Source organism: Carassius auratus, unplaced genomic scaffold (genome assembly GCF_003368295.1).
Source record: "Carassius auratus strain Wakin unplaced genomic scaffold, ASM336829v1 scaf_tig00045785, whole genome shotgun sequence".
Classification (NCBI taxonomy): Eukaryota; Metazoa; Chordata; class Actinopteri; order Cypriniformes; family Cyprinidae; genus Carassius; species Carassius auratus.
Genome location: NW_020526933.1, coordinates 20649 through 46098, shown reverse-complemented (window position 1 = coordinate 46098; position 25450 = coordinate 20649). Strand labels below are relative to the sequence as shown.

The 25450-nt window shown below is 38.8% G+C and overlaps 1 protein-coding gene across 1 annotated transcript in view; it reads left to right on the top strand.

Moving 5' to 3' along the window:
• The window catches only part of LOC113088169 (protocadherin Fat 3-like), a gene marked incomplete at its 5' end in the record, with an annotated part of 55194 nt that overhangs the window by 21723 nt on the left and 8021 nt on the right, over nucleotides 1-25450 (top strand). The window contains 16 exons of the mRNA XM_026255698.1: nucleotides 548-4657; nucleotides 8809-9005; nucleotides 10481-10634; nucleotides 10712-10945; nucleotides 11071-11460; nucleotides 12882-13096; nucleotides 13179-13316; nucleotides 14805-14948; nucleotides 15031-15228; nucleotides 15324-15548; nucleotides 16283-16859; nucleotides 18248-18382; nucleotides 18480-18637; nucleotides 19125-19593; nucleotides 20354-20507; nucleotides 23365-24038. Coding sequence (XP_026111483.1) covers nucleotides 548-4657; nucleotides 8809-9005; nucleotides 10481-10634; nucleotides 10712-10945; nucleotides 11071-11460; nucleotides 12882-13096; nucleotides 13179-13316; nucleotides 14805-14948; nucleotides 15031-15228; nucleotides 15324-15548; nucleotides 16283-16859; nucleotides 18248-18382; nucleotides 18480-18637; nucleotides 19125-19593; nucleotides 20354-20507; nucleotides 23365-24038 — 8172 coding nt within the window. The remainder of the gene's footprint in view (nucleotides 1-547; nucleotides 4658-8808; nucleotides 9006-10480; nucleotides 10635-10711; nucleotides 10946-11070; nucleotides 11461-12881; nucleotides 13097-13178; nucleotides 13317-14804; nucleotides 14949-15030; nucleotides 15229-15323; nucleotides 15549-16282; nucleotides 16860-18247; nucleotides 18383-18479; nucleotides 18638-19124; nucleotides 19594-20353; nucleotides 20508-23364; nucleotides 24039-25450) is intronic.

Genomic DNA, 25450 nt, shown 5'->3' with positions numbered 1-25450 from the left:
AATTTTTTTTTTAAGAAGCTGAATTTTTTTTTTACATTTTGTTTATAGTTTTTTTTTATTCATTTTTTTTAATTTCAGAATTTAAAAGATTTTATATTATTATTATAAAATGAGGAAAATTATGAAAAGTAGATTTTTGACCATTTTATCTACACACATAATTTCAAACACGCATGCCATATAATGCATTATGGCACCTGTGTTCTTGTATACAACAACATGCAAGCTAATACAGTTTATTTGTAAAATTTGGGAACACTTTAGTATAGGGTCCAATTCTCACTAATAACTAGTTGCTTATTAGCATGCCTATTAATTAACATATTGGCTGTTTATTAGTGCTTATAAAGTACTTATAATGCATGACATCCATAATCCTACCCAATACCCTAAACTTAACATCTACCTTATAAACTATTAATAAGAAGCAAATTAGGAGTTAATTGAGGCAAAAGTCATAGTTAATGATTAGTTAAAAGTGAGAATTGGGCCTTAAAATAAAGTATGACCGTAAGATCTTATTTTTCTTATTTCTCTTTTGATTTAGGGAACACAGGAAACACTTTCCGGATTGATCCTGTTTTGGGCATCATCTCATTGGCTCGGGAACTGGACCTGTCCAACATCGGTCATTATGTTTTGTCTGTCAAAGCAATGGATAACGGTTCTCCAGCATTGTCTTCAACAGCTGTCATCCGAATCGCAGTCACGTTGTCAGATAATGCTGGTCCCAAGTTTCCCCAAAGTGAATACCAGGCGGAAATATCAGAAGGTGTTGCCATTGGAACTTCAGTCATCACAGTGAATGCTCTAAGTCTGTCAACCCTTACCTATGACATTCGCCACGGCAATGGTCATCGGACATTTCGGATCAACCAATACAGTGGAGTGATCACTACGCAGAAGCCTCTAGACTTTGAAACAGTTTCAACCTACAAGCTAATAGTCACCGCAAGCAACATGGCTGGACAGGCCTCAAATGCTACAATAACTGTTACAGTTCTTGACGAAAATGATAATGCACCGCTGTTCCAACAGCTGCGTTACCATGGAAGTATCAGTGAAGGTGCCGGGCTTAACAATGTTGTGCAGAGTGACAATAACCAACCACTAGTCATACGAGCAAGCGACGCTGACCGCAACCATAATGCCCTGTTGGTGTACCAGATCATGGAAGAATCTGCCAGGCGTTTCTTTGCAGTAGATGCTGGTACTGGGTCCATTAGGACAATTGCTCAGCTTGACCATGAAACCATACCTAGATTCAGTTTCCATGTTAACGTCCGAGACAGTGGACATCCACAACTCTCAGCTGAGCATCCTGCAGAAGTGACCATTGAGGTGCAAGATGTTAATGACTGCCCGCCTAAATTTTCCCAGGATTCCTATGAAGCTGTCCTTTTGCTCCCAACTTATGAAGGTGTGGAAGCACTAAAAGTTTTTGCTACTGATCCCGATGGTAATGGCCAGTCGGAGCTCACCTACTCATTGACCGATGGCAGCATAGAACATTTCAGCATTGAGCCAAGCACTGGACTGTTGACTGTGAGAAACAGTACTTTTAGCAAAGAACGATTTCGATTTAACGTCCGTGTTTCAGATGGACGCTTCTCCAGTACCGCTCTGGTTACCGTCTTGGTCCATGAGGCTCTGGACAGTGGGTTGGCTTTTACTCACAATACCTACAATGCCAACATTGAGGAGAACAATGGTAACATAACAACAGTTGCTGTCGTTACAGCACTAGGGAACAAGTTGAATGAACCCCTGCGATATACTTTGTTGAATGCAGGTGGGAAATTTCGCATCAGGCCAACATCTGGTGCCATTGAAACTGTTGGAGTCCCATTGGACAGGGAAGAGAAGGAGGAATACGGACTTCTGGTACAAGCAGGCCGTGAGGAAGACCGTCTCCGTGTTGCAAGGGCACTGGTCCGGGTTCAAGTCACCGATGTCAACGACAATTCTCCAGTTTTTGTTGGATTGCCATACTATGCTGCTGTGCAAGTGGAAGCAGAGCCTGGGACAGCAATATTTCAAGTGACAGCAGTGGACCGGGACAAAGGACAAAATGGAGAGGTGAACTATTTTCTTCAGGATGAACTGGAACATTTCGAAATAGACCGTGTGAGTGGGGAGCTTCGCCTACGGAGAGCTTTCGAGGCTGATCTCTCCAGTGTGGAATATCAGGTTTTGGTGTTTGCCCGTGACATGGGAACACCACCTCTTTCTTCTTCAGTCACCTTTCCTGTTACAGTGGTAAACAGAGCAATGCCAGTGTTTGACCGACCATTCTACTCAGTAAAAGTGAGCGAAGACATACCAATATGGACTCCAATTCTGGGAATAAACGCCAGCAGCCCCGAAGGCCAGAGTGTCCTTTACACAATCACACACGGTGACCCAGGAACACTCTTTTCCATTGGATTTGACACAGGTGTTGTCAGTGTCATCACTGCCCTCGATTATGAGACCAGCCCTTCCCACAAACTCATCGTCAGAGCAACAGACTGCCTCACAGGCGCTCGTGCAGAAGTGGATGTTGAAGTTACTGTTTTGGATATCAACGACAACCCTCCAGTCTTCGAGCAGCCCTCGTACAAAGCTGTAATTTCAGAATCTGCCATGATTGGCACTGCAGCCTTGCAGGTTCTCGCAACAGACAGAGACTCTGAGAAAAATGCGGCTGTCCGATACCAAATCATTCCAGACCGTGCCAACAGCACTGATCACTTCCACATTGACAGCAGCAGTGGTCTAATTCTAACAGCTCGCTCCCTGGACCATGAGACCATCCAGCGCTATGTGTTTCTTGTCAAGGCAACAGATAATGGCTTTCCCCCATTGAGCAGCGAAGTTTGGGTCACAGTCGATGTCACGGACACAAACGACAATGCTCCGGTGTTTAACCAACTGCTCTATGAAGCCTCTATCAATGAGTTGGCACCCAAAGGGCACTTTGTTACATGCATCCAGGCCTCTGATGCTGACCGTTCAGACACAGAACGCTTGCAGTATGGCCTGGTGTCTGGAAACGAAAGGATGCTGTTTGAGCTTGATGCTGCCACCGGTGTCCTCACCCTGAGTGGCCAGCGGCGCATGCAGCGCATGCCTTCCACCATCACCCTAAATGTAAGCGTTTCCGATGGAGTGTTTACCAGTACGGCACAAGTACACATTCGGGTAGAGCGAGCTAATCTACATGCCCCCCAGTTCACCCAGGGCATGTACGAGGCCGATGTACGAGAGAACGCACCAGTGGGATCAAAAGTCATTGCAATCAGGGCACAAGATTCTGACCCTGGACCATTTGGGGATGTGAGGTATGTGCTGCTCTCAGATGCTGCTCGGGATTTGTTCAGTGTTGATGGCAGTGGACAAATAACAACACTTGAACGTCTGGACCGGGAAGAACGAAGTGAGATGGTGCTGTCCATTGCTGCTGTGGATGCAGGTGGCCGATCTGGATATTGCAGTGTCCGGGTCATCGTATTAGATGAAAATGACAATGCTCCACTGTTTGGCGCCTCGGACTACCATGCAAGTGTGCGGTCCGAGGTTGAACCCGGTACCCTTGTGACGCAAGTACAAGCTTGGGATCTAGATCAAGGTGCCAATGGACAGGTGAGCTATAGTCTGTACAGCGAAGCCAGCATGCAGGTTACTGAACTTCTGGATATCGACCCAGAGAGTGGTTGGGTTGTCACAAAAGGCAACTTTGCCCCTTTGCGTGGATCTGTACTGTCATTTTTCGTTAAAGCCTCTGATGGCGGTGCACCAATTAGACATTCCCTTGTGTCTGTCTACATACATGTTTTGTCTGCTGATGCCCACATACCTTCCTTCAGCCAACCACAGTTCTCCTTTACTGTGCCAGAGGACATGCCCATTGGTTCCTTGGTGGGAGCAGTGCATCTACACACCTCAACTAGCCACTCTTCCTTACCAGTGAGCTTCTCAGCAGTGATCGGACAGACTCTAGAGAGTAACAGTGATGGAGTGTTTGTGGTTGACAAAGAAACCGGCATGATCAAACTAGACAAAGCACTGGACCGAGAGCTGACAATGGCCTATCATTTCAAAGTGATGGCAATGTTGCAGCAGGGACGTTTGGACGCAGTTTCAGCCGTAGATGTTGAGATCAAAGTACAAGATGTCAATGACAACAAACCATCGTTTGAGTCAGATAACTATGAGGCATCAGTCACTGAGGGTCTTTCTCCTGGGACTAGAATTCTGCAAGTGCGAGCCTTGGATCCTGATTGGGCAGCAAACGGTCAGGTGACTTACAGTCTTGCTCCACCTGGGTTGCTTGGTGGCTCTGGTGGGGAAGACATTGAAGAGCATGGAGCCTACTTCACGATTGACAGCAGCTCTGGTTGGATATCAACAATGAAAGGGCTGGACCATGAACAGAACCCAGCCCATAGTCTCACAGTTTGGGCATTTGACCTTGGAGATCCTGCCAGCCAGTCATCCTCAACAACTATAACTATAGCAGTGAGTGACTCCAATGACAACGTACCACAGTTTCTTCAGCCCCGTTACTATGGAAGTGTATGTGAGAGTGATGCACCTGGTGAAGTAGTGGCAGTACTGAACACACGGGACAACGACAGCTCACCTGGAAACCGACAAGTCACCTATCATATTACAGGTAAGAACTTTTGAAACTGGCAAACTGCATGACTTTCCACAATGCAAAAAAAAAATTATACGAAAAATAGTTCTTAATTATCATTTTATCTAAGTTTCCAGTAAAAATATTGAAAAACCTTTGACATAATTGTAATTTTTTGAGACGCAGCAATACATAAGATAATTTTTACAGTACAGATAAAAATTTGAAGTCCTGTCATTATTTACTCACCCGCATGGCGTACACAAAAGAAGATATTTTGAACCAGTACAATTAAAGTCAATGAGGAACAGTGTTATTTTGGACACTTTGAATGTCTTTCTTTCTGCTGTGAAACAATCAAGTCATATGGGTTTTGAATGACATGAGGGTGAGGGAATGATGACAAATTAAAGACTTTTTTCAGAGTACATTCTGCATATCATATATGCATAGCAAGAACACATTTTCTGTTCCAGCTTGACAATGTCCCATACACAAAATTACATCCATAAAGAAAGACAGAGAGAAGACAAACTGCCTTTTTATGCCCATTGTTTTGAATATGTTCAACAAGCAGATACAGTTTAAGTGTCCTTATACTGTTGGCCATGTACCGTATCTCTGTGTATGTCTGTGTGCTCTCAATCTAAACATAACCTGATTTTCTGAAGCCCTGTTCAGCATGTAAGCATAATGTAGAACAACGCTATAATGGAATGTCAGAAGTCCACAGTAATTACACCTCATTCATCCTCTTCTGATAATGGATTATTCGCTCTAGGGCTACTAGCAGACTTCTTGCTGGAGAGCAAAACCACACTCGTTTTATAAGGATTTTAACAAAGCTGTGATGCAACTGCATGCAAATTACACCAGTGGGGATTTGCGATGTGGAAGCGCATCACTTCACGAACTGAACATAATACAGTGATATTTCCGAAAGCAGTTGTTAAGAAAAAGGCAAATATAAACCTCCTCTGTATCAAAATCTAGCTCAGCCAGCTTTAAATGTACCTTCTTATTCAGACTGTGTTGAGCACCTTGCTTGGTGACAAGAAACATATTATACACACAAATACACACATACACACCTTGCACATGCTCCTAGGCAGCACACACTTGTAATTTAGGCGCTCAGAAACTCATAACATTGAATTAGGAGGCTGCCTTGTTCTATAATTCATGCTTTTTCTCACACACACACAGAAACGCACTTCTCGGCCTGAGCAGAATTTCGATTAAGCTTAACTTTTATGCTGTGATCATGATTTAGACTGTGCTGCCACCAGCAGGAGCAGTATTTTAACAAGATTTACCATGCACGACACACACACACACACACACACACAAGCACACTGACTCTTAAATAAATTACAGCCCACAGCACTGAAACTAAAGTAAACATCGTGACTCTGGAACTTGTTCAGTTGCTTATTTTTGGTGTGTGTTCTGCTGAATATTGTCTGTTAGCATAAATTTGTGTAACAGACACTTTAGATAAGAATTACTTACATTGCATTCAAGGTACACATTTTACATTTCTAAAATATAAATGTGTGTGTGTATATATATATATATATATATATAAACGAATAAAGAATTCTTAATATTATCTATCTATCCTTATATTAATAATAAATATCTAAATAAGTAAGTTATTATCTATATGTAATTTTATAGTGTGTGTGTGTGTGTGTGTGTGTAAATATATACATTTTGCACACTGTTTGACCACTTTTATGATTTTTAAGCCCAAAAACTACATAAAAATGAATAAGCATAAATATTAAATTATAATTATGTAAATACATATCTAAATTTAGTATAATTTTAAATAAATGAATTTTTGGTCCAGTTTTATGATGTTTTTATATATTTTAAAGCAAACAAATATGAATTTCATTGATTGTAACTGCATCAAAAAAATGCAGCCTTCAGAGAAAAAGTCATTAAACATCACAAATACATAAAATTGAGTGATTTATCCCTTTAATTAAATCATAGCCCACGGCATGTAAACTTTGTGACACAAGCCCTTGTTTAGTTGGCATGGGACACTGAGAATAGTCTCCGTCCCTACAGTCCACACTTTCATGACGTTTAAATCCTCTTCAAGATGAACTCAAAGGTCAAACAGACTCTAATGCACTTGTCACAGCCCAGCGGCACAAACTGGCTCAAAGACCTGCACACCGTATCACCATACACACCGGAGGGAAAGATAGAGACAAATACTAACAGATTGGAGTTACTGCTTTAGGAAGCGAGAGCATTGTGGGTTATACACCTCTCAGGATATTTTACTGCTGTGTTCAACAGAGCACAGAGCAATTCAACAGTAAACAGTTACTCTGTAGTAGTTAATTGGATAACTTGAACTTTTATTTAGAGGTTCTTTGCTGAAAGTCGTTTAAAGGTTCATAAAGTAAGAGTTAGATGAGCACACTGTGTATCTCAGTACAGCTACGATTTAACAGCCGTTAAATAGCTCTTCATGTTGCTGCCTCGTAAAGGTGAAAGGTCACTGCAGAAACATTAATCGACAGAACTGACTGTAAATGGCTGGAATCACATCTGTTGAGTTTAATTGTTTGACGAGAAGAGGGAAATATGCTCTTTGAGAGATATATTTTATGCATTTGTGTTTATACATTTGATTTTCAGACCTTTAAGATCTTTGTGTGACAAGATGAAGTACTGTACCTATTTTAACCATTTAAAATAAAAATGCACATAACATTTATTTTCCAGTGTTATGTGACCATCAGTAAGTTGTATAGGTTTATAATATATTTTAGTTTTTTAATGTGTCGTGCAATTCGGTACATTGCATTCTATTCTATATATATATAATTTTTTCGTGTGTGTAGTTTTCTTTTGTGTAGTTTTTTTTTTTCTCTTATTTTTTTAAGCATCCATACATTAACAAAAGTTTGATGTATCATCAGAATATTTTTTTACATTTAAAATGATAATCAGTTTTTGAAAGAAGACTCTTATGTTCACCCAACGCTGCATTTATTTGATTAAAAGTACAGTAAAAACAGTAGTATTGTGAAATATTATTACAGTGTAAAATAACTGTTTTCTATTTGAATATGTTTTAAAATATAATTTATTTCTGTGATCAAAGCTGTATTTTCAGCATCATTTCTCCAGTCTTCAGCGTCACATGATCCTTCAGAAATCATTCTAATATCCTGACTTTCTGCTCAAGAAACTTAATGAGAGAGAAATGTTTTAAAGAAAATTGTTATTAAATGTTAAAAACAGTGTTGCTTAATTTGTATATTTTGGATACATAGAGTTCAGAAGAACAGCATTTATTTGTATATACGTACTTACACAATTTTTTTTACAGTACTGTATATTGCATTATGCCACTGAAAATGATCAAATATCATGTGATTTTGCATGTGATAAACCTCACCATGATAACTGTGCTAGAACACTTGTGTGAACATTTTATTTCAGATAAGTAGAGTCTATTTTGAAGTCTCCAAATACTTTGTGCATGACAAATACTTTGAGCCACTGTGCATGAGTAAAAAAAAAAGTGTGCAAGAAAATCTAATGTTTCAGATTTCAAACTATCACTTAAAAAAGCACAGAAAAAGCATGCATTATGAGAAAGTCATTCTGAGCGTGGGATGAGAGAAACGGAGTGGGGAGACGTCCAGGTCTTTGTTGACGTGTCTCTAATAGAAGCTGTTCTGTGTTATCCGCCCCCAGCTGAGATGAATTACACTCTTTATTAGATGAATAAGGCAGCGTGTGTTTGTACTATGAGTGTACAGTAATTGGATGCTTGTCAACGCAGCTGCTTTGATTATAGAGTCATTTCCATTTAACTCTCGCATTTCTTCTCTCTTTTCACCTCTGTCCGCTTGAGGTTTAAAAGATGACCTGTCGTAATGAGTCAGGTACGGCTGCCGTCCGTTTGACTAATTATGAGGACCTTACTGATGGCAGTGTGATAATTGAAATGTGAATATAAAGACCTGATTATTATAATTCATACTAATGAGTGTGCCATCACTGAGAGGACTAATGCAGGTTATTAAGACACGCAGATAATCCTGGAAGTGAGCGTGTGTGGATTTTATTGCTACTTAAATTGTCACGGACTATTGAGAGATTAACTGTGCGGTGTAATTTCTCTTGTGTGTGTGTGTGTGTGTGTGTAGGTGGTAACAGAGGTGGGGTGTTCGCTCTCGGGCTGGTTCAGGGCGAGTGGAAACTGTACGTTAAACGCCCGTTAGACCGCGAAGAACAAGAACGGTACGTCATCAATGTCACGGCGACAGACGGACTCCACGTTTCAACGGCAGCCGTAGAGGTCATGGTCATTGACACCAATGACAACAGCCCTGTCTGTGAACCGGTGAGTTCAGACTCATCCTGGGAAACATGCAGGAGTCATTAGTTCTCTTGCTGTTTTTGCAGTTGGTTAAAAATCTACATGGTAAAGCCAGGAATATTTTTGGAACCGGCGAGTCCACTTATGGCAGCCAAACATGATCTATGAGCATAAAACATGACCTTGTTAAAATAATTTCAAACTGAAAATCGGGTCAATGGGGTATTTGGAACAAGTCACAAAACTCAGTGAGCTGTCTGGCTAGATAGCATTCCTGAGCATTAAAAGTGTATAATCTTTGGGTTAATTAAAAGTGAAGTGTTCATACATGAATGAAATGTTTAAATGTTTTTGAATATAGTTACATTTGAACTAAATTGGTCAAAAATGTTTGCATTGCAACATGTAGATTGCAAAAACTGAAGATTCAGATGTGCCCATAAGCATTCAAATCAAGGCTTGAAAAAAGCTATTATGGTCCAAACATTCAGACATGCCTATGAAGGCAAAAAAAAAAAAATTGCATTGAAAGTTTACGATGGCCGAAAGCATTTGAATGTCCAAAAATGTTCAAATCAGATGTTTAGATGTGCCCACGATTGCCAAAAAATGTCTGAATGCACCCATGCTGGCACAAAATGATTAAATCAGATGTTTATACAGGTATGTGCTTGACTTGGACAAAAACTATTGAACTGAATGTTGAAATGTTCCTGTGATGCATCTATGATTGCCAGAAACATTCGAATCAAAAGTTCAAATGTACCTATAATAGCCAAAAATTTTCAAATGAGATGTTCTTCACTGCCTTTAAGGGCCCAGAATGATTTAATGTAATATTAAAAATGTTCAGGCGATGGCCAACAATGCCAGATGCACATATGATGGTTTAAAATGATTGAATTTAATGTGGCTACATTGGCCAAAAATGTTTGCATGCACCTTTAATGGACAAAAAAAATTTCAGATCAGATGTCCAGATGTGCATATGATAGCTAAAATGATTTAATTAATGTTTAAGTGGACAAAAATGTTGAATGCACATGTGATGGTGAAAAATGACCACGTTGAGCGTTTGAATGTACTTGTGATGGGTTGCTTGCATACATATTCTGTATGAGGTCGGAAAATGTTCAAATGTATATATGATGGCCACAAATGATTGAATTGAACTTTTAAATGTGCCTTTAATGGCAATTTTGCATGCATTTATGATGGCCAAAAATAACATTCATATAATGACTGAATTACATGTTTGAATGTACCTATGATGGCCAGAAATTTTCAAATCAACTGTTCAAATGTGCAAATGTGAAATAGTTCCTTAACTGATAATTAGTCCTGCAGACCTCTGTGTTTAACATTATCATTTCGCTCTCCATTTTTGGCTCTGAAAATATGAGCACAGAAAAGCTCTTGACTCATTACAGCACAAGCCAACCTGAATGTGAAGCCCGGAGCTGATGTGAGCTCTGTAATGAGTGTGTTTGTGTCTGCAGGCCGTGTACTCTGTGTCCGTGTCTGAAGACGTGGCCATAAATAAGCAAATCCTCTGGGTCAGAGCCACAGACGCTGACGCGGGTGCAAACGCACAGATCCAGTTCTCCCTGTCCGGTTCTGGAGCAGAAGATTTCATCATACACCCACACACAGGTCTGTGAGTCGGCTTTGAAGAAACGTCCTGTTTATAGCCTTGTTGTTTCCTTACAAGTCTCTTTTTCGTTCCGTAGGCGAGCTGAAGACCGCCGCGGCGCTGGACCGTGAGAAGGTGGCGCAGTACTCTCTTGTTGCTCGTGCGACGGACAGCGGCGGTTTGTGGTGTGAGGCTGAGGTCGTGGTGGTTCTCCTGGACGTGAATGACAGTCCGCCGATGTTTAACATGCCTCATTACACCGCAAGTGTCCACGAGAACACCGCCACTAAAGCCCTGCTGACCCGAATACAAGCCATAGACCCTGATCTGGGTACGAGCGTGTCATATTGATGCATACGAGTTTTGACAGCATTGTTTTAGTTAACAGTAGACAGTAAAAGATAGTTATCTATCTATATGCAGCTTATAAAATCCAGCATGTGTTTTATTTTGCAGGTGTTAATCGTAAAGTGGTCTATTCCCTTGTCGATTCGGCTGACGGGTTCTTCTCCATTGATAAATCATCTGGGATTGTTGTTTTGGAGCGTCTGCTGGACCGCGAGGTTCAGTCTTCATATCATATAACGGTCCGTGCGTCAGATCAAGGCGTTCCCGTTCGCCTCTCTTCCCTTGCGAACATAACGATCACAGTTTTGGACATTAATGACAACCCTCCTGTGTTTGAGAGGAGGGACTATCTGGCCACGCTTCCTGAAGACGTGGCAGTGGGTACAGAAGTGGTACAGGTTTACGCTGCCAGTAAAGATATAGGCACCAACGCTGATATTTACTACAACATCCGATCCGGAAACCAACAGGGCCATTTCACCATCAACATCAACACAGGTGAGATGCATTACATCAGATTTCTATGTACACTATACAGAAATGTTCAAATGAGATGATAAATATATCATTTCGTTTGTTGTATGTTTTCGATAATGCCTAAAAAAGTTCAAACCGAACCAAAAATGTTTGAATGCACCTATGACGGCCCAAAATGATTAAATCAGATATTCCTACACGCCTATAATGGGCAAAAATGATCTAAGTGAATATTTATATGTTCCACTGAATATGTTGCTTCAGTTGTGGCCAAAAAAAAATCTAATCATATGTTTCCGTATTTTTCTGACTATACGTCGCACCTGAGTATAAGCCGCATTTATTTAGAACCAAGAACCAAGAGAAAACATTACCATCTCCAGCCGCGAGAGGGCGCTCTATGCTGCTCAGTGGTAGACTACAGGAGCACTGAGCAGCATAGAGCGCCCTCTGGCAGCTGGAGACGGTAATGTTTTCTCTTGGTTCATTTCTCTCGGTTCATGTCAAATTAATTTTGATAAATAAGTCGCACCTGACTATAAGTCGCAGGACCAGCCAAACTATGAAAAAAAGTGTGACTTATAGTCCGGAAAATACGGTTTATGCATGTAAATAATGGCTAAAAATTATTAAACTGAGTGTTTGAATGTGACCGAACATGTTTGCATGTATCCGATGTCCAAAAACGCTCAAATCAGATGTTCACACGCGGCCAAAAATGATTGGACTGAGAATTTGAAAGTGCCTACAATAACCAAACATATTTGGTTGCATGTATTTATGGCCTAAAAGAATGAACTCGGTTGCTTAAATACCAAATGAAACATCTGAATGTTCCTATAATGCTGAAATGTTCCAAAAATCTTTAAATGCAACTATGATGGACAAAATGTATCAAATCAAATATTCATGAATGAAAATTGAATTAAATATTTGAATGTGCCTGCCAGTGTCGGGGAAAGTTACTTTTAAAAATAATCCATTACAATATTTCTTTTTACATAAAAAAGTAACTCATTGCATTACTTTATAAGGAACTTTTTGGCAACCGTAAAGGCCCTTTCACACTAAAAGTGAAAAGAATAAGCCTCAGGCTGAAGGAAATGCCTCTCTCATCCCGAGGACAGGAGAGATGTCAGTGAATAAATGGGAAAACGATGTGACTTGAGTTACTTATTTTAAAAAGCAACTCATGCATTTCATTGTAAATTTCAAGGTAATGTGTTACATTACTAGTAACTAGAAAAAAGTCATCTGATTACTGGTGCCTGTAATGGCCAAACATGTTTGGATGCATATTTAATGGTCAAAAATTATTAAATTAAATATTTGAAGGTGCCTTTGATATAAGTGTAGAATATAAAAAACATTGTTATAAGTTAGTTTTATGTATATAATATGGACTCTGAGTTGTGCGATGTTTACCCTTGTGTCGCGTACAGGTGCCATCTCAGTATCTCGACCGCTAGACTTCGAGTCCTGCAAGGATTATTTCCTTACAGTGGAGGCAACTGATGGCGGGACTCCGCCCCTTAGTGCTGTTACCATGGTGAACATCAACCTGACAGACGTCAATGACAACGCCCCGGTGTTCAGCCGCGACGCCTACAGAGTGTCCATCAGCGAGGACGCTAACATTGGAGACACCGTGGTCAAGGTATCCGGTCATGAGATTCACATCAGTCCTCTTTAAGTGTCTTGTGAGAGCCATAATTTGGTGATTTGTGGTGGTTGGACAGGTGACCGCGGAAGACATGGACAGCCAAGCGAACAGTGACATCCTGTACTCGATCATCAGCGGTGACCGAGAGAACCAGTTCTTCATCGAGCCAATCACAGGCCAGATCAAAGTCAACAAGCAGCTGGATCGAGAAACGGTGAGGATGTTACCATCACGAGCGAGTCACAGAGAAATAAAGGCTTTAAATAGGACAAACACCCCACAAAGGGTTAATTTAATTAACACTAATCGGGGAACAGCCGAAGAAAAGAAGAAATCAAATCCTTCACGGCAGACATCCAAACTGGAAAGCCTTTAATAACAGATACGGAGTCATATAGTGTTTGATTTAATATGAAAGATTCTCCATGTCTTCAGTGTCACATGATACTTCAGATCGTGCTAATATGCTGATTTGCTGCTCAAATATTATCAGGTATTATTGGTGTTCAATAATTAATAACAGGTCTTAGCGTTGTCAATATTGAAAACAGCTTTTGCTGCTTAATATTTTTATTTTATTTTTATATAATCCTTTTTTTTTGGCAAAACGGATACTTTTTATTATTATTATAAAGTCTTTTGTCACATTTGATCAATTTAATGCGTTGTTGCTCAGTAAAAGTGTGCATTTCCTATCTTTGTAATATATTTTGAATGGTAGTGTATCCTAGTTTATACAAAAATATGAAGCGGGACAATTTTTTTTCATACACATATATATACACATATATATATATATATATATATATATATGTGTGTATATATATGTATATATGTGTGTGTGTGTGTGTATATATATATATTGATTTATTTATCTACAAATATAAGGTTAAAACAGGATTTATTGGACATTTTTTGTAACAATATAGATGTAAATTTTGATTTGCTGAAAAAAAAAGAATTAATTTCTTTAAAAAACTAAATTACCGAAACCAAATGTGTGTTTATTTTAAACATTTTATTTAAAGTAAATAAATAAAATAAAACGCCTGTCTTGAGTTGGCTTTAGTGGTACACAATGGTATAGAAGTCTGCAACCACTAGATGGCGCCAAAGCATTCTTAGATTACACGCAGACTCTTCTTCATACTCTCAAGTCATTAGCTTAATGAAGTCATTGTTGGCTTTAGCCTCCTGAGTCTGTACAATTATAGATAGTTAAAATGTGTCTGATTATTTCCAGGCTCTTTTGAAATAAGACTGTGATGAATGATGCAGACATACTCTTTTAACTAAATCCTCTATAAAGTCCATTAATTGTAACTAAGCTGCAAAAAATAATGATTCGTTTAGATGAATCCCTTCTGAATAGTGCTTAACATTATGAGTAGAGTTTAAAATAAAATAACTAGAACTGGCCACAGATGTCTAAAATACAGTGCTTTCAGTGAAGAGAGAAGAAAAGCAGATGAGAACTAGCACAAAGCAGAGAAACCGACAGCAAGTTACAAACCTAGAGTGTGTGTGTGTGTGTGTGTGTGTGTGTATAGAGCTTCAGATCATCTGTCAGCCTGTCATGAACTATTTATGACACAGTCAGAATGAAAGAGAGCGTATAGATGTGTGTTCGTCTCTCTTAACTTTCTACTTCCTTGTCATCTCTTATTCTATATGTTTTAAACCTCTCTCTCTGTATCTGTAGATGGCTGGTTACTCGTTGTCCATCAGAGCTCTTGACAGCGGGACGCCTGCGATGTCTTCAACCGTTCAGGTCAACATCGACATCACTGACGTCAACGACAACCCGCCCACCTTCACTCCAGCCAATCACACTGCGGTTATACAGGTGAGATTAAGAGTGACAGGTCCATCAGCCAATCACGTTCAAGTCATTCCAGCAGCTTCATGTGAGCTTCACTCATCAACAGGAGAACAAGCCTTTGGGAACAAGCATCCTACAGCTGTCCGTCATCGATAACGACGCCAGCCACAACGGTCCGCCTTTTCATTTCCAAATTCTAGCAGGAAATGAGGGGGCGTGGTTTAAACTGGATCAAGAGGGGCTGTTGACATCCAATCAGGTGTTTCGTAGGTCAGAAGGCACAGAGTATGTCATTCACGTACAGGTAAAGAGAAATGCTAGGCAAAAAAGAAGTATGTTTGAAAGTCTCTTATGCTCAGCTTGCTTCAGCCAGTCACTGTCCGCTGTTTCACCTCATAGGCCAGTGATTCGGGAAGGCCGCCCCTGTCGTCGATGGCGAGCGTGCTTGTGCGTGTGATAGAGGAGAGCGTGCACAAGCCAGTGGCGTCACCTTTACACGTGCACATCGTGACCATGGAGGACGAGTTTCCAGGAGGTGTGATCGGTCAGATCAACGCCACAGACCAGGACGCCTTTGATATTCTCACCTACGGACACACACACCAGCAGAGCAGCCTGTTCAAGGTAAACGAGTGTGTGATCCAATGCTTTCCATTTTCTCTGTGCACGCATCACATTCATATTTTATCAGATTTTTCTTCTGTCCTTCTCATGTCTTAATATAATAATATTTTCAGTCAAAGTTGGATTTATGGGCATTATGCAAAACCAAAAAAAAATTCAAAATCAAAACTGTCATAAGCTCCTTTGAAGTTCATGCATTTTTCAAATCATGAATTTAATTGTAATTCATTAAATTATTTCTCTAATTTCAAGCTTTTCAACAAACTTTTAGTAGTTTTTTTGTAGATCTTTTTACAATGAGAACTATTAATTTGTTAATTAATTTGCATACATCAAAAGTTCAGACTTTTTACTTAAATTTAAATTAATTTACAGTTAAATTAATTTGCGGTTTATATTAATAAAAAAATATATAATTTGATAATCTTTTCAAAGATTGACATACTGATTAAAAAACAGTAAAATTTTCATTGATTGAATTTAAAAAAATAATTAATAAATTAATAAAAAAATAATAATAATAAATAAAAAATACTATTATAAATAAAATAAAAAAATATTTTTCCAAGAACATGCAATTACATGTTCAGCTTCTAAAATAAATAAAAATGTTTTTTTTATTCATCAAACATGGTCAAAAACAACATTCATAGGGTGAATGTAAATATTGTGAATCTTAATAAATGTCTTACTGTGTGTGTGTTTTGATGTGTCCCTCTTTGTCTCTGTCTCAGGTGAGTCCTCGAGACGGTCGGATCATCGCTCTGAGCGGGTTGGACACGGGCCGCTACACTCTCAGCGCTACAGTAACAGACGGCCGCTTCACTGTGAACGTGCCCGTGAGCGTGCACGTGGAGCAGGCCTCGGCCGAGATGCTCCACGAGGCCGTGACCATCCGTTTCGACCGCGTCTCCCCTCACGACTTCGTGTCCCGTCACCTCCCCTCGGTCAGACGCGTCCTGTCCAGCGTGATGGCGACGCCGCGGCCCGACGCTCTGCACGTGCTCAGTGTGCAGCCGGTGGAGTCCACAGGACAGCTGGACCTGCTGGTGGCGGTGGAGACGGTGGACGGCGGTGGGTTCTACAAGGCAGCGCTGGTGACACAGAAGCTGAGCTCGGCACGCAGACAGCTGGACCAGGTTCTGAGAGTCTCAGCGGTTCTGGATAAGAACTGCTCAGGTCTGGACTGCAGAGAGGCTCAGTGTGAACAAACCATCACGCTGGACTCACACAGTCTGCTCACATACAGCTCCACCAAAACCAGCTTCGTGTCGCCCAAGTTCCACAGGAACACACGATGTGTGTGCAGCGGTGAGTGTGTGTGTGTGTGTGTGTGTGTGTGTGTGTGTGAACAAACTGTTGGCCCAGGATCATTTTAAACCAGTGGTTCTCAACTTTTTTGATTCAAAAGCCCCCGTTTTTTCAACAGTTTAGCAGATGTTTTTATTCAAAATGACTCAAAAGTGGAACACAATATCCATGCATATAGGCTACTGTATTCATGGTATTTCTGCTGTAAATACTGAATTATATATATATGTGTGTGTGTGTGTAATATTATTTTAATAGAATTGTTTATAGAAACTGTAAGTATTGATATTTAATAAACCACAAATCATTTTGTAATTCTTTAAGTTTCAACAATTATGTTAAGTGGGGGAAACAGAATGTAATTATTTTTTTATTAATAGATTATTTTTATTTATTCATAATTATTTATTAATTTCAGTAATTTTAAGTCATCCTGTGGCATTCTTGGAAGTTTTCTGTTCAGGTTTACATATTTATGAGGGTTATAATATTGATTCTCATTCAATAATAATTGTGCTTGAGTTGTGACTAAATACACAAATAAAATTCAAATAAATGTTTAAAATTTAAAAAAAATCCTATACAAAATATTCAGAGGTGCAAAAATGCACAAATGTGTTCTTCCCTTTGTCATGCTGTTGTTTAATGAACATTTTGTTTGCATTGATGTGCATAACCTACCAATGTAACCGATCAAGATTTTTCATAATTGTTACTTGAAAATAATCCTTTTGTCATTGTGTTTTTACCAAGAATTTATGTACATTTATATAAATATACTTTTTGGCCTAAATTTATGATTCTAAGGCCATTTATTTATTTATTTATTTATTTATTTATTTATTTTTAGGTCCTACATTTAGTATAATTTTAAGTTAAACCTTAACAAGTTAAGTTAAGTTAAACCTGGACAAAAAAAAATAGTCATTGTGGCCTGTAGGTTGGACGAATACTATTAATCTGTATAAATGTTGCCATGTAGGCAAGTGTTACTTTATCAATTACATGGTGCTGTTTGACTGTTCATGAACCATTAAAACATTCCCATAAAACCTTTTAATTAATATGAGGGATTCACAAAGCAGTTTCTAAACATCTCACCATATCATTGTAGCACAGTGTTAATTCTCACTGAGTCTGACCTCTATCAAAATGACAGGTGTCTGAACTTAACTGTTATTCCAGAGTGAAGCGCAGTGTGAAAAGCCCTTAATATTAATCATGCAATTACAAAATGAATCTCTTGAACATGGGTTGCATCCTTGGGCTCAAAAACAGCAGGAATAGAAACATAGTTGTCATTTAAATGAGAAAAAAAATGTACAGCACTATAAAAAGAGCCTTTTTGTGTTGCAGTAGTAATGTGTCTGTCCCTCTCTTCCTCTCAGACGGGAGTTGTTCTGCTGCGTCGGAGGTGTGTGCGGACATGAGATGTCCCGGTGACATGCAGTGTGTGGGAACGGACCGCAGCAGGGGGCCGTACGTGTGCCAGTGTCCGCAGGGCAAACTGGGAGAGTGTGCAGGTATCGTATAACCCCGTGTAAAAGCTCTTTACAGCAAGAGCCGTTTCCTTTTCAGCGACTGATGTTGTGTGTGTGTGTGTGTGTGTGTGTTGTTCAGGACACACCTCTCTGAGCTTCTCTGGGAACAGTTACATCAAGTACAGAGTGATGGATGGAGAGAGGAGCGGAGAGATGAAGTTAGCGCTCCGCATCAGAACGCTGCAGAGCAAGGGAATCATTATGTTCACGCGTGCAGATCCATGTAGTGTGCTGAAGGTATTATTATTATTATTTATTTTAACTGTTTTCTGTTTGAATATTTTCTAAAATGTAATTTATTCCTAGTGATGCAAAGTTGTATTTTCAGCATCATTACTTCAGTCTTCAGTGTCACATGATCCTTCAGAAATCATTCTGATATTCTGATTTGATGCTCAAGAGACATGTATCATTATTATTATGGAATTGTGGAAAACATTTAAAAAAATTCAGTATTCTTTGATGAATAGGAACTTCAAAAGAACAGCGTTTATTTGAAATATAAATCTTTAACTGTCACTTTTTGATCAGTTTAATGCATCCTTAATAAAAGTAATAATTTCTAATAATAATAATAATCTTATCTACCACAAACTTTTGAGCAGTGTGGTATATTTGTTTTACATTATTGAAAAAAAAAACACTTATCACGTTATATGTTTGCTTTCACAGTCTGATCTTTAATGCATCACATTTAACAGAGCGCGTCTCGTTTGACTGACAGGTTGAAGAGGGAAAGCTGTGGTTCCAGCTGGATTGCGGGAGCAGTCCCAGGAGCATCGGGATCTCCGGCCGTCCGGTCAACGACGGGAACTGGCATCACGTGGTCCTGGAGCTGCGAGGAAACTACAGCAGTCTTTCTCTAGACGACATGTACGTGGAGCGGCGCCTGGCCACCACCAAACACCGACCTCTGGGAGCAGATTTGGTTATTTATTTCGGAGCGCAGGTGTCGCCTCCGGACGCCCGTGGCTTGACGGAAAGGAAGGGTCCGGGGGTCACCAACGGCTTTCAGGGCTGTTTAGACTCTGTGGTTCTGAACGACAACGAGCTCCCGCTGCAGAACAAGCGCAGCCCGTACGCAGAGGTGGTGGGACTGACCGATCTCAAGCTGGGATGTGTTCTGTATCCGGACGCCTGTGCCGCCCAGCCCTGCCTCAACAGCGCCACCTGCGTCAGCCTGCCGTCTGGAGGTGTGTGTGTGTGTGTGTGTGCTTAACTTTTTAAGATAGTGCCCTGATTCATCTTAATGTTATTACTCCTCCTGGTTGCTTCGTTTACTCTCCAGTAATCTGCTTGTGTGATGTAATTCCTCTGGTTAACAAGCTTTGCTCAGTTTTGGCGTGAGTCAAATCAGCTCGCTTCTGTCTTCCGAGTGAAGCTGTAATTCACATCTACTGTGTCTGATGGAGACCGAATGAGCAATTATGATGATTAAATCAGCGTCGGATTTCAACATGCTCTCGAGTACATCTCATCTCATCTCATCTCATCTTCTGTTTGGCCCTTGTGTTTTCTCTCGCATTTCTTCTTGCTTTCGTCTTTCCCCTTCTCTTTCTTCATGCCATGTGTTCATCTTTTCTCTTCTCTCTCTTCATGTCAACTTTCTGGTTCTTCTCCTCTTGGCTTGGTCTCTTGTTTTCCTTCTCTTGTCATCTCTTCTGCCTGACTGGAGTCGTCTCTCTCTCTCTCTCTCTCTCTTTCACTCGTTCAGTGGCTTTGATGAACGGAGCAGTGCGTTGTGGGTAGTTTTCTCTGTAAAGGTCGTTTGGGAGGAGTGTCTGGCAGACGTATATGTTTGTTTTTGTGGGGAGGCCTGATAAAGCCAGCGCTTTGTTTACTTGCTGACATTTTCCACGCGACTTCCCACCAGCGTGCGTGTGTGTGTGTGTGTGTGTCTGCACGATTGTTTTGCATTTCATGAACTAACCGTCTCTCTCTCGTGTCTCTCAGGTTACTCGTGCAGTTGCAGCGCTCTGTACACCGGAGGACGCTGTGAGACCGAGATCAGCGTGTGTACGCCGAGCCCGTGTCAGAACGGCGGTGTGTGTAAACCCATCGGAAACGCATTCGTCTGCAGCTGCAAGAGAGGATACACCGGCGCAACGTCAGTTCTACGCCATTTCAGCTACTTTGGTCTTAGCTATTCAGTTTTTGATCCCAAAACATCCCACATGATGTTTTAAAGAATTTAGACATTTCTATACTAGATGTGTCCCTGGACTTCAAAACCAGTCATAAGGGTCAATTTCTCGAAATACATCATCTAAAAGCTGAATAAATCATCTTTCCATTGATGTATGGTTTATTAGGATCGGACAATATTTGGTTGAGATACAACTATTTGAAAATCTGGAATCTGAGGGTGCAAAAAAATCTATATAATGAGAAAATCGCCTTTAAAGTTGTCCAAAATAAGTTCTAAGCAATGATGTTCTTTTTTTTTATCACGTTTTGATACATTTTCAGTAGGAAATTTACAAAATATCTTCATGGAACATGATCTTTATTTAATATCCTAATGATTTCTGGCATAAAAGAAAAATCTATACTTTTGACCCGTGCAATGTTTTTTGGCGACTTAAGACTGGTTTTGTGCTCCAGGCTCACATATGTAAAAAAAAAAAAAAACATTTTCTTTTATGTGAATTGTTTAAAAAATATTAATAGTATTACATATGATAATAATAATAATAATAATAATAATAATAATAATAAATATATATTTATAAATACATATATATATATATATATATATATATATATATATATATATATATATATATATATATATATATATATATATATATTTGTGTTATATTCCTATAAAATATTATATAGAGAGAATATGCGCTTATAAACATTTTTATTTTGAATAAATGTAATATTTAATATTTTTTAAATATAAATATATATTATTTAATAGTTGTAGCATAGATCAATTTTAAATTATTTATTTTGAACTTGTTGTTAATAATAACTTTTGTTATATATGTATCATATATTACCAAGTCTATACTCTATCTCTCTCACTCTCTATATAGATAGATAAACAGATATATAGATGGGTAATGTTTTTATACAAACATTTTTTTAAATAATTGATTGTAAAATTGTAATGTTAGTTGCAAAATAAGGTATATGTATATTTAAATGTATAATAATGTTCATAATTTTAGGGTATATTAATATAACATTATTCAATGTAACTATAGAAATAATAATAATTAGTATTATTATATGTTATATCTTATTATATAATAATAAAATATTATAATAGATCATTGTATTATTTTAATATTTCATATATTAACAGGTCGATATTCTCTCTTTCTCTCTCTACACACACACACACAAATATATATATAGATATAGATAGAGAGAGAGAGAGAGAGAGAGTAAACAAGCATCCAATTATAGCGTGATTTTCTTTTGTGTGTAGTTGTACACAATGACGCTGTGTGTGTTTGATGTGTGTAGTCTGTTAGATAGATGAACTTCAACTTTACAAAGTCAAGAGCTGCTTACAGAATTTAATAACCAGCATATGTTTCAATATAAAACATGTTCACGAGTCTGTTAGTGTTGGCAGCACACCGTAAAAAACTGGCACAGGCTTAACACTGACTTGCTTGCCATGTTTGCATACATATTCATACATGCATGTCCTCCCTGTATAATTGTATACAGTCGGTGTTGTCCTCTCTGAAGGGAACTGTAGCTCTATCTGTGGCCACTAGATGGAGGCATCAATCTGTCTTCATCTGAGCAGTGCTGGTCTTGTTTCAAGCCTCTCTCTGTATGGAGGAGATTATACTGCTGCAGTCTCTCTTGGCTTATGCTAATGTAGTTCATTACAGACGACAGACACTTTTATTCGCTCTTTTAGCAGTGCTGAAGCAGATACACACAGACAGCAGAACACTTTTTTATTTTATTTATATTTACAGGGCCTTTCATGCACCTTCAGCGTCTCACACACACACACACACACTTGCTTCACAAGACATATATGGCCTCATTGAAGACAACATTAAATAAACATTTGTCATCCATTATGAGGCATATCATATTATATTGTGTTATTTAAGTGATATATATATATATGAAAAGTAAATATTACGTAAAATGTGAAATTAGAATTTAATTTATTATTTCAGTTATTTCAGCTTATTTTATTTCAACATTTCATGTCTTTGTTTGGTTACTAAAATAACAAAAACTAATAATAAATAAACTAAATAAATAAAAACAAAACCTAATAATAAAAATAAATAAAAACTATATAGACAAATAAACAACAATACAAATGACGTGCACAAAACAAAATGACTAAAACATGACAAAAAGTTTAACGTGAAAACAGAAAATATAAAAATTAAATTAAATGCTAAATCCAATAGTAGTATATCAGTTATACTAATATACGTATATATGTATATGTGTGTGTGTGTGTATACAAAATTTAATTATATATTAAATATAAAAATATATAAATAGTTATTTTAATTTTATTGTATTAATATCATTTTTTTCTCATCTGTGTAGCATTGGTTGCCTCTAAACTTGTTTATGAAGCAGTGAAATTTTGATTAAAGTTTTATGAAAAAGCCCAGCAATATTTATTACGGGAGTAAACAAAATCACAATTGATTTTACTTTGTCTTTAATGACATTAGCTTCCAAAAATGGCTGAAAAAAAATCTTTGTCCTCCTAACCAGCTGTGACAGTTCGCTTGGTTTACATGAAATCTCACAGCTCCAAAATCCTTCTCCAGATTTATAATAAAAATATCTTCTGATTGGCTGTTATTGTGTGGTGTCGCCCCGCATTAACCCTTTCACTATCGATTACTTTAGGCTGTAAATGTATCCCATCATGCCTGCTCTCAGACACAATGTCAGGTTTTTGTGCTGAATCCCAGTAAACTGATGCAGTAAAACTGTTTATTTCTCCTCTGCAGCTGTGAAGAGGACGTGAACGAGTGTGAACGCGAGCTGTGTGAGAACGGCGGCGTGTGCGTCAACACTTTCGGCTCGTTCTACTGTAACTGCACGCCGGGTTTCGTGGGAAGCACTTGTTCTGTTCGTCCCGTGGTTGTTCCGAATATGCAGGCTGGCCACACCTACGTTGGGAAGGAGGAGCTTATCGGGATCGCCGTCGTGCTCTTCCTCATCCTCACCCTCATCCTCCTTTTCATCGCCTTCCGGAAGAAGGTATTCCAGAAGAGCTATTCCCGGAATAATCTTTCCATGGTTCAGGATCCGGCTACGGCTGCCCTGCTGCACAAAGCCAACGGTGGGCACTATCCACCGCTACGCTGCGCCATCGGAGAGCCAATCAGCTTGTACATGGAAGGAAGTCTTTCGGGTCCTCCTCAGGTCCCCGTCAGGCCGATGGCATACACGCCGTGTTTTCCCGGAGACACTCGGGGAACCCTGGAGAGACGGCCAGGTGACGGCCGAGTCATGGAGCTGACGGAAATGAGCACTTTCCATCCATCGGAGTCGCCGCGGATTCTGGGCGGGACCAACCGGAGGGGCGTGGTCGTGTGCAGCGTGGCGCCAAATCTGCCGCCTGTTTCTCCGTGCCGGTCTGACTGTGATTCCCTACGGAAGAGTCCCTGGGAAGAGGAGGGTGAGACATTTATCTGTAATATCTGTGTTGTGTTTGTGTGAGTTTCGAGATATTGGAGCGGATTGCTGTTTCTTTAATCGCTCCGCTCCGAATCCACTCCAGGATTTCTGTTTGCAGCTAGAGCACAGCTTAAAGAAATCTCACTCCGGTTTCACTCCAGAGCAGATTTTACACCCAGTTACTGCTCCACACATTTATAAATATAATTTGAATATACCATATGAATGTAGTATTAATAGTAGACGAACACTAGTAATTGTGCATGTGCATGTGTATAATTTGAAATTATATAACTAATATAACTAATAAAGTCAATAACTAATTATAACTAATAAAGTCAATGTCATTCGCATCAAATAATAAACATCAAATCATTAATTTGGTATAATTTGGCATTTTCTCTCTAGTACTATTTCCCAAATTCTATTATTATTAAAAAACAATTACATATTTACCAATGTTATATTAATGCCATATATGATTGTAATATAAATAGCAGAAATTATAAATAAAATAGTAATATTGCACGTATAAACAAACTCTTAATTTTGCAGGGATTTTTATCCATTAAAAAAAGAACTCGAATCAAGATTAAAATAATTTATCATTAATATTGTTGTTGCTATTGCTCAGTTGATTATTACTAATATTCATGCAACATTTTGTATATTTAATTTTTAAATATACTAACTTTATGTAAACTTTTTTCCATTAGAAAAGAAATTTGAAATATAATTTTATTTTCATATATAAAATTTGTTTAATATTAATAGCTGAAAAAAGCTAGTAAGGTTGCATATGTGCTTGTGCATTAATTTTGCATATATCCATAAAAATACAAAAAAGTACCCCAAATTAAGAATAGTCAAAGAAAAATTACTATAATTATTATTCCAAATTGCTCATTCATCCATCATTAATTTTTAACTAGACATTATATTTCCCAATTAATATTTCCCAAATTTTCATCTTCTTTTATTCCCACTGTTAAAAGTCTATTTCGAATAGTGTGTGAATTATTGCTGACATCAGATGCAGATGTTGAAGTGTATAGTGGTTGTGATGGAGTGCTTTGGGAGCGATCTCAGCCAGAATGTGCTGACCCTCTGATTAAAAAAAGAAACTGTTTCTTGCTTCAGGCAAAATCATGCAACTCCTCTCTGCGTCGCTCACATACTCTGGTGTGTTTGCACAAATATGTTTATGCATGTTTGTGTTTGCCAGTATCAATTTATCAGACGGCTTTGATCAGTTCATGCCCGCCAACTGTGAAATCCATCTTTCCCTTAACATGTTTTATTTAAATGTCGCATTTAACTTCATTTAACCTCATGCAACTCAGAGATTGGCTGAGATCACTGCCGTTTCTCACACACACACACACACACACACTTGCTTGTATCTCAGTAACC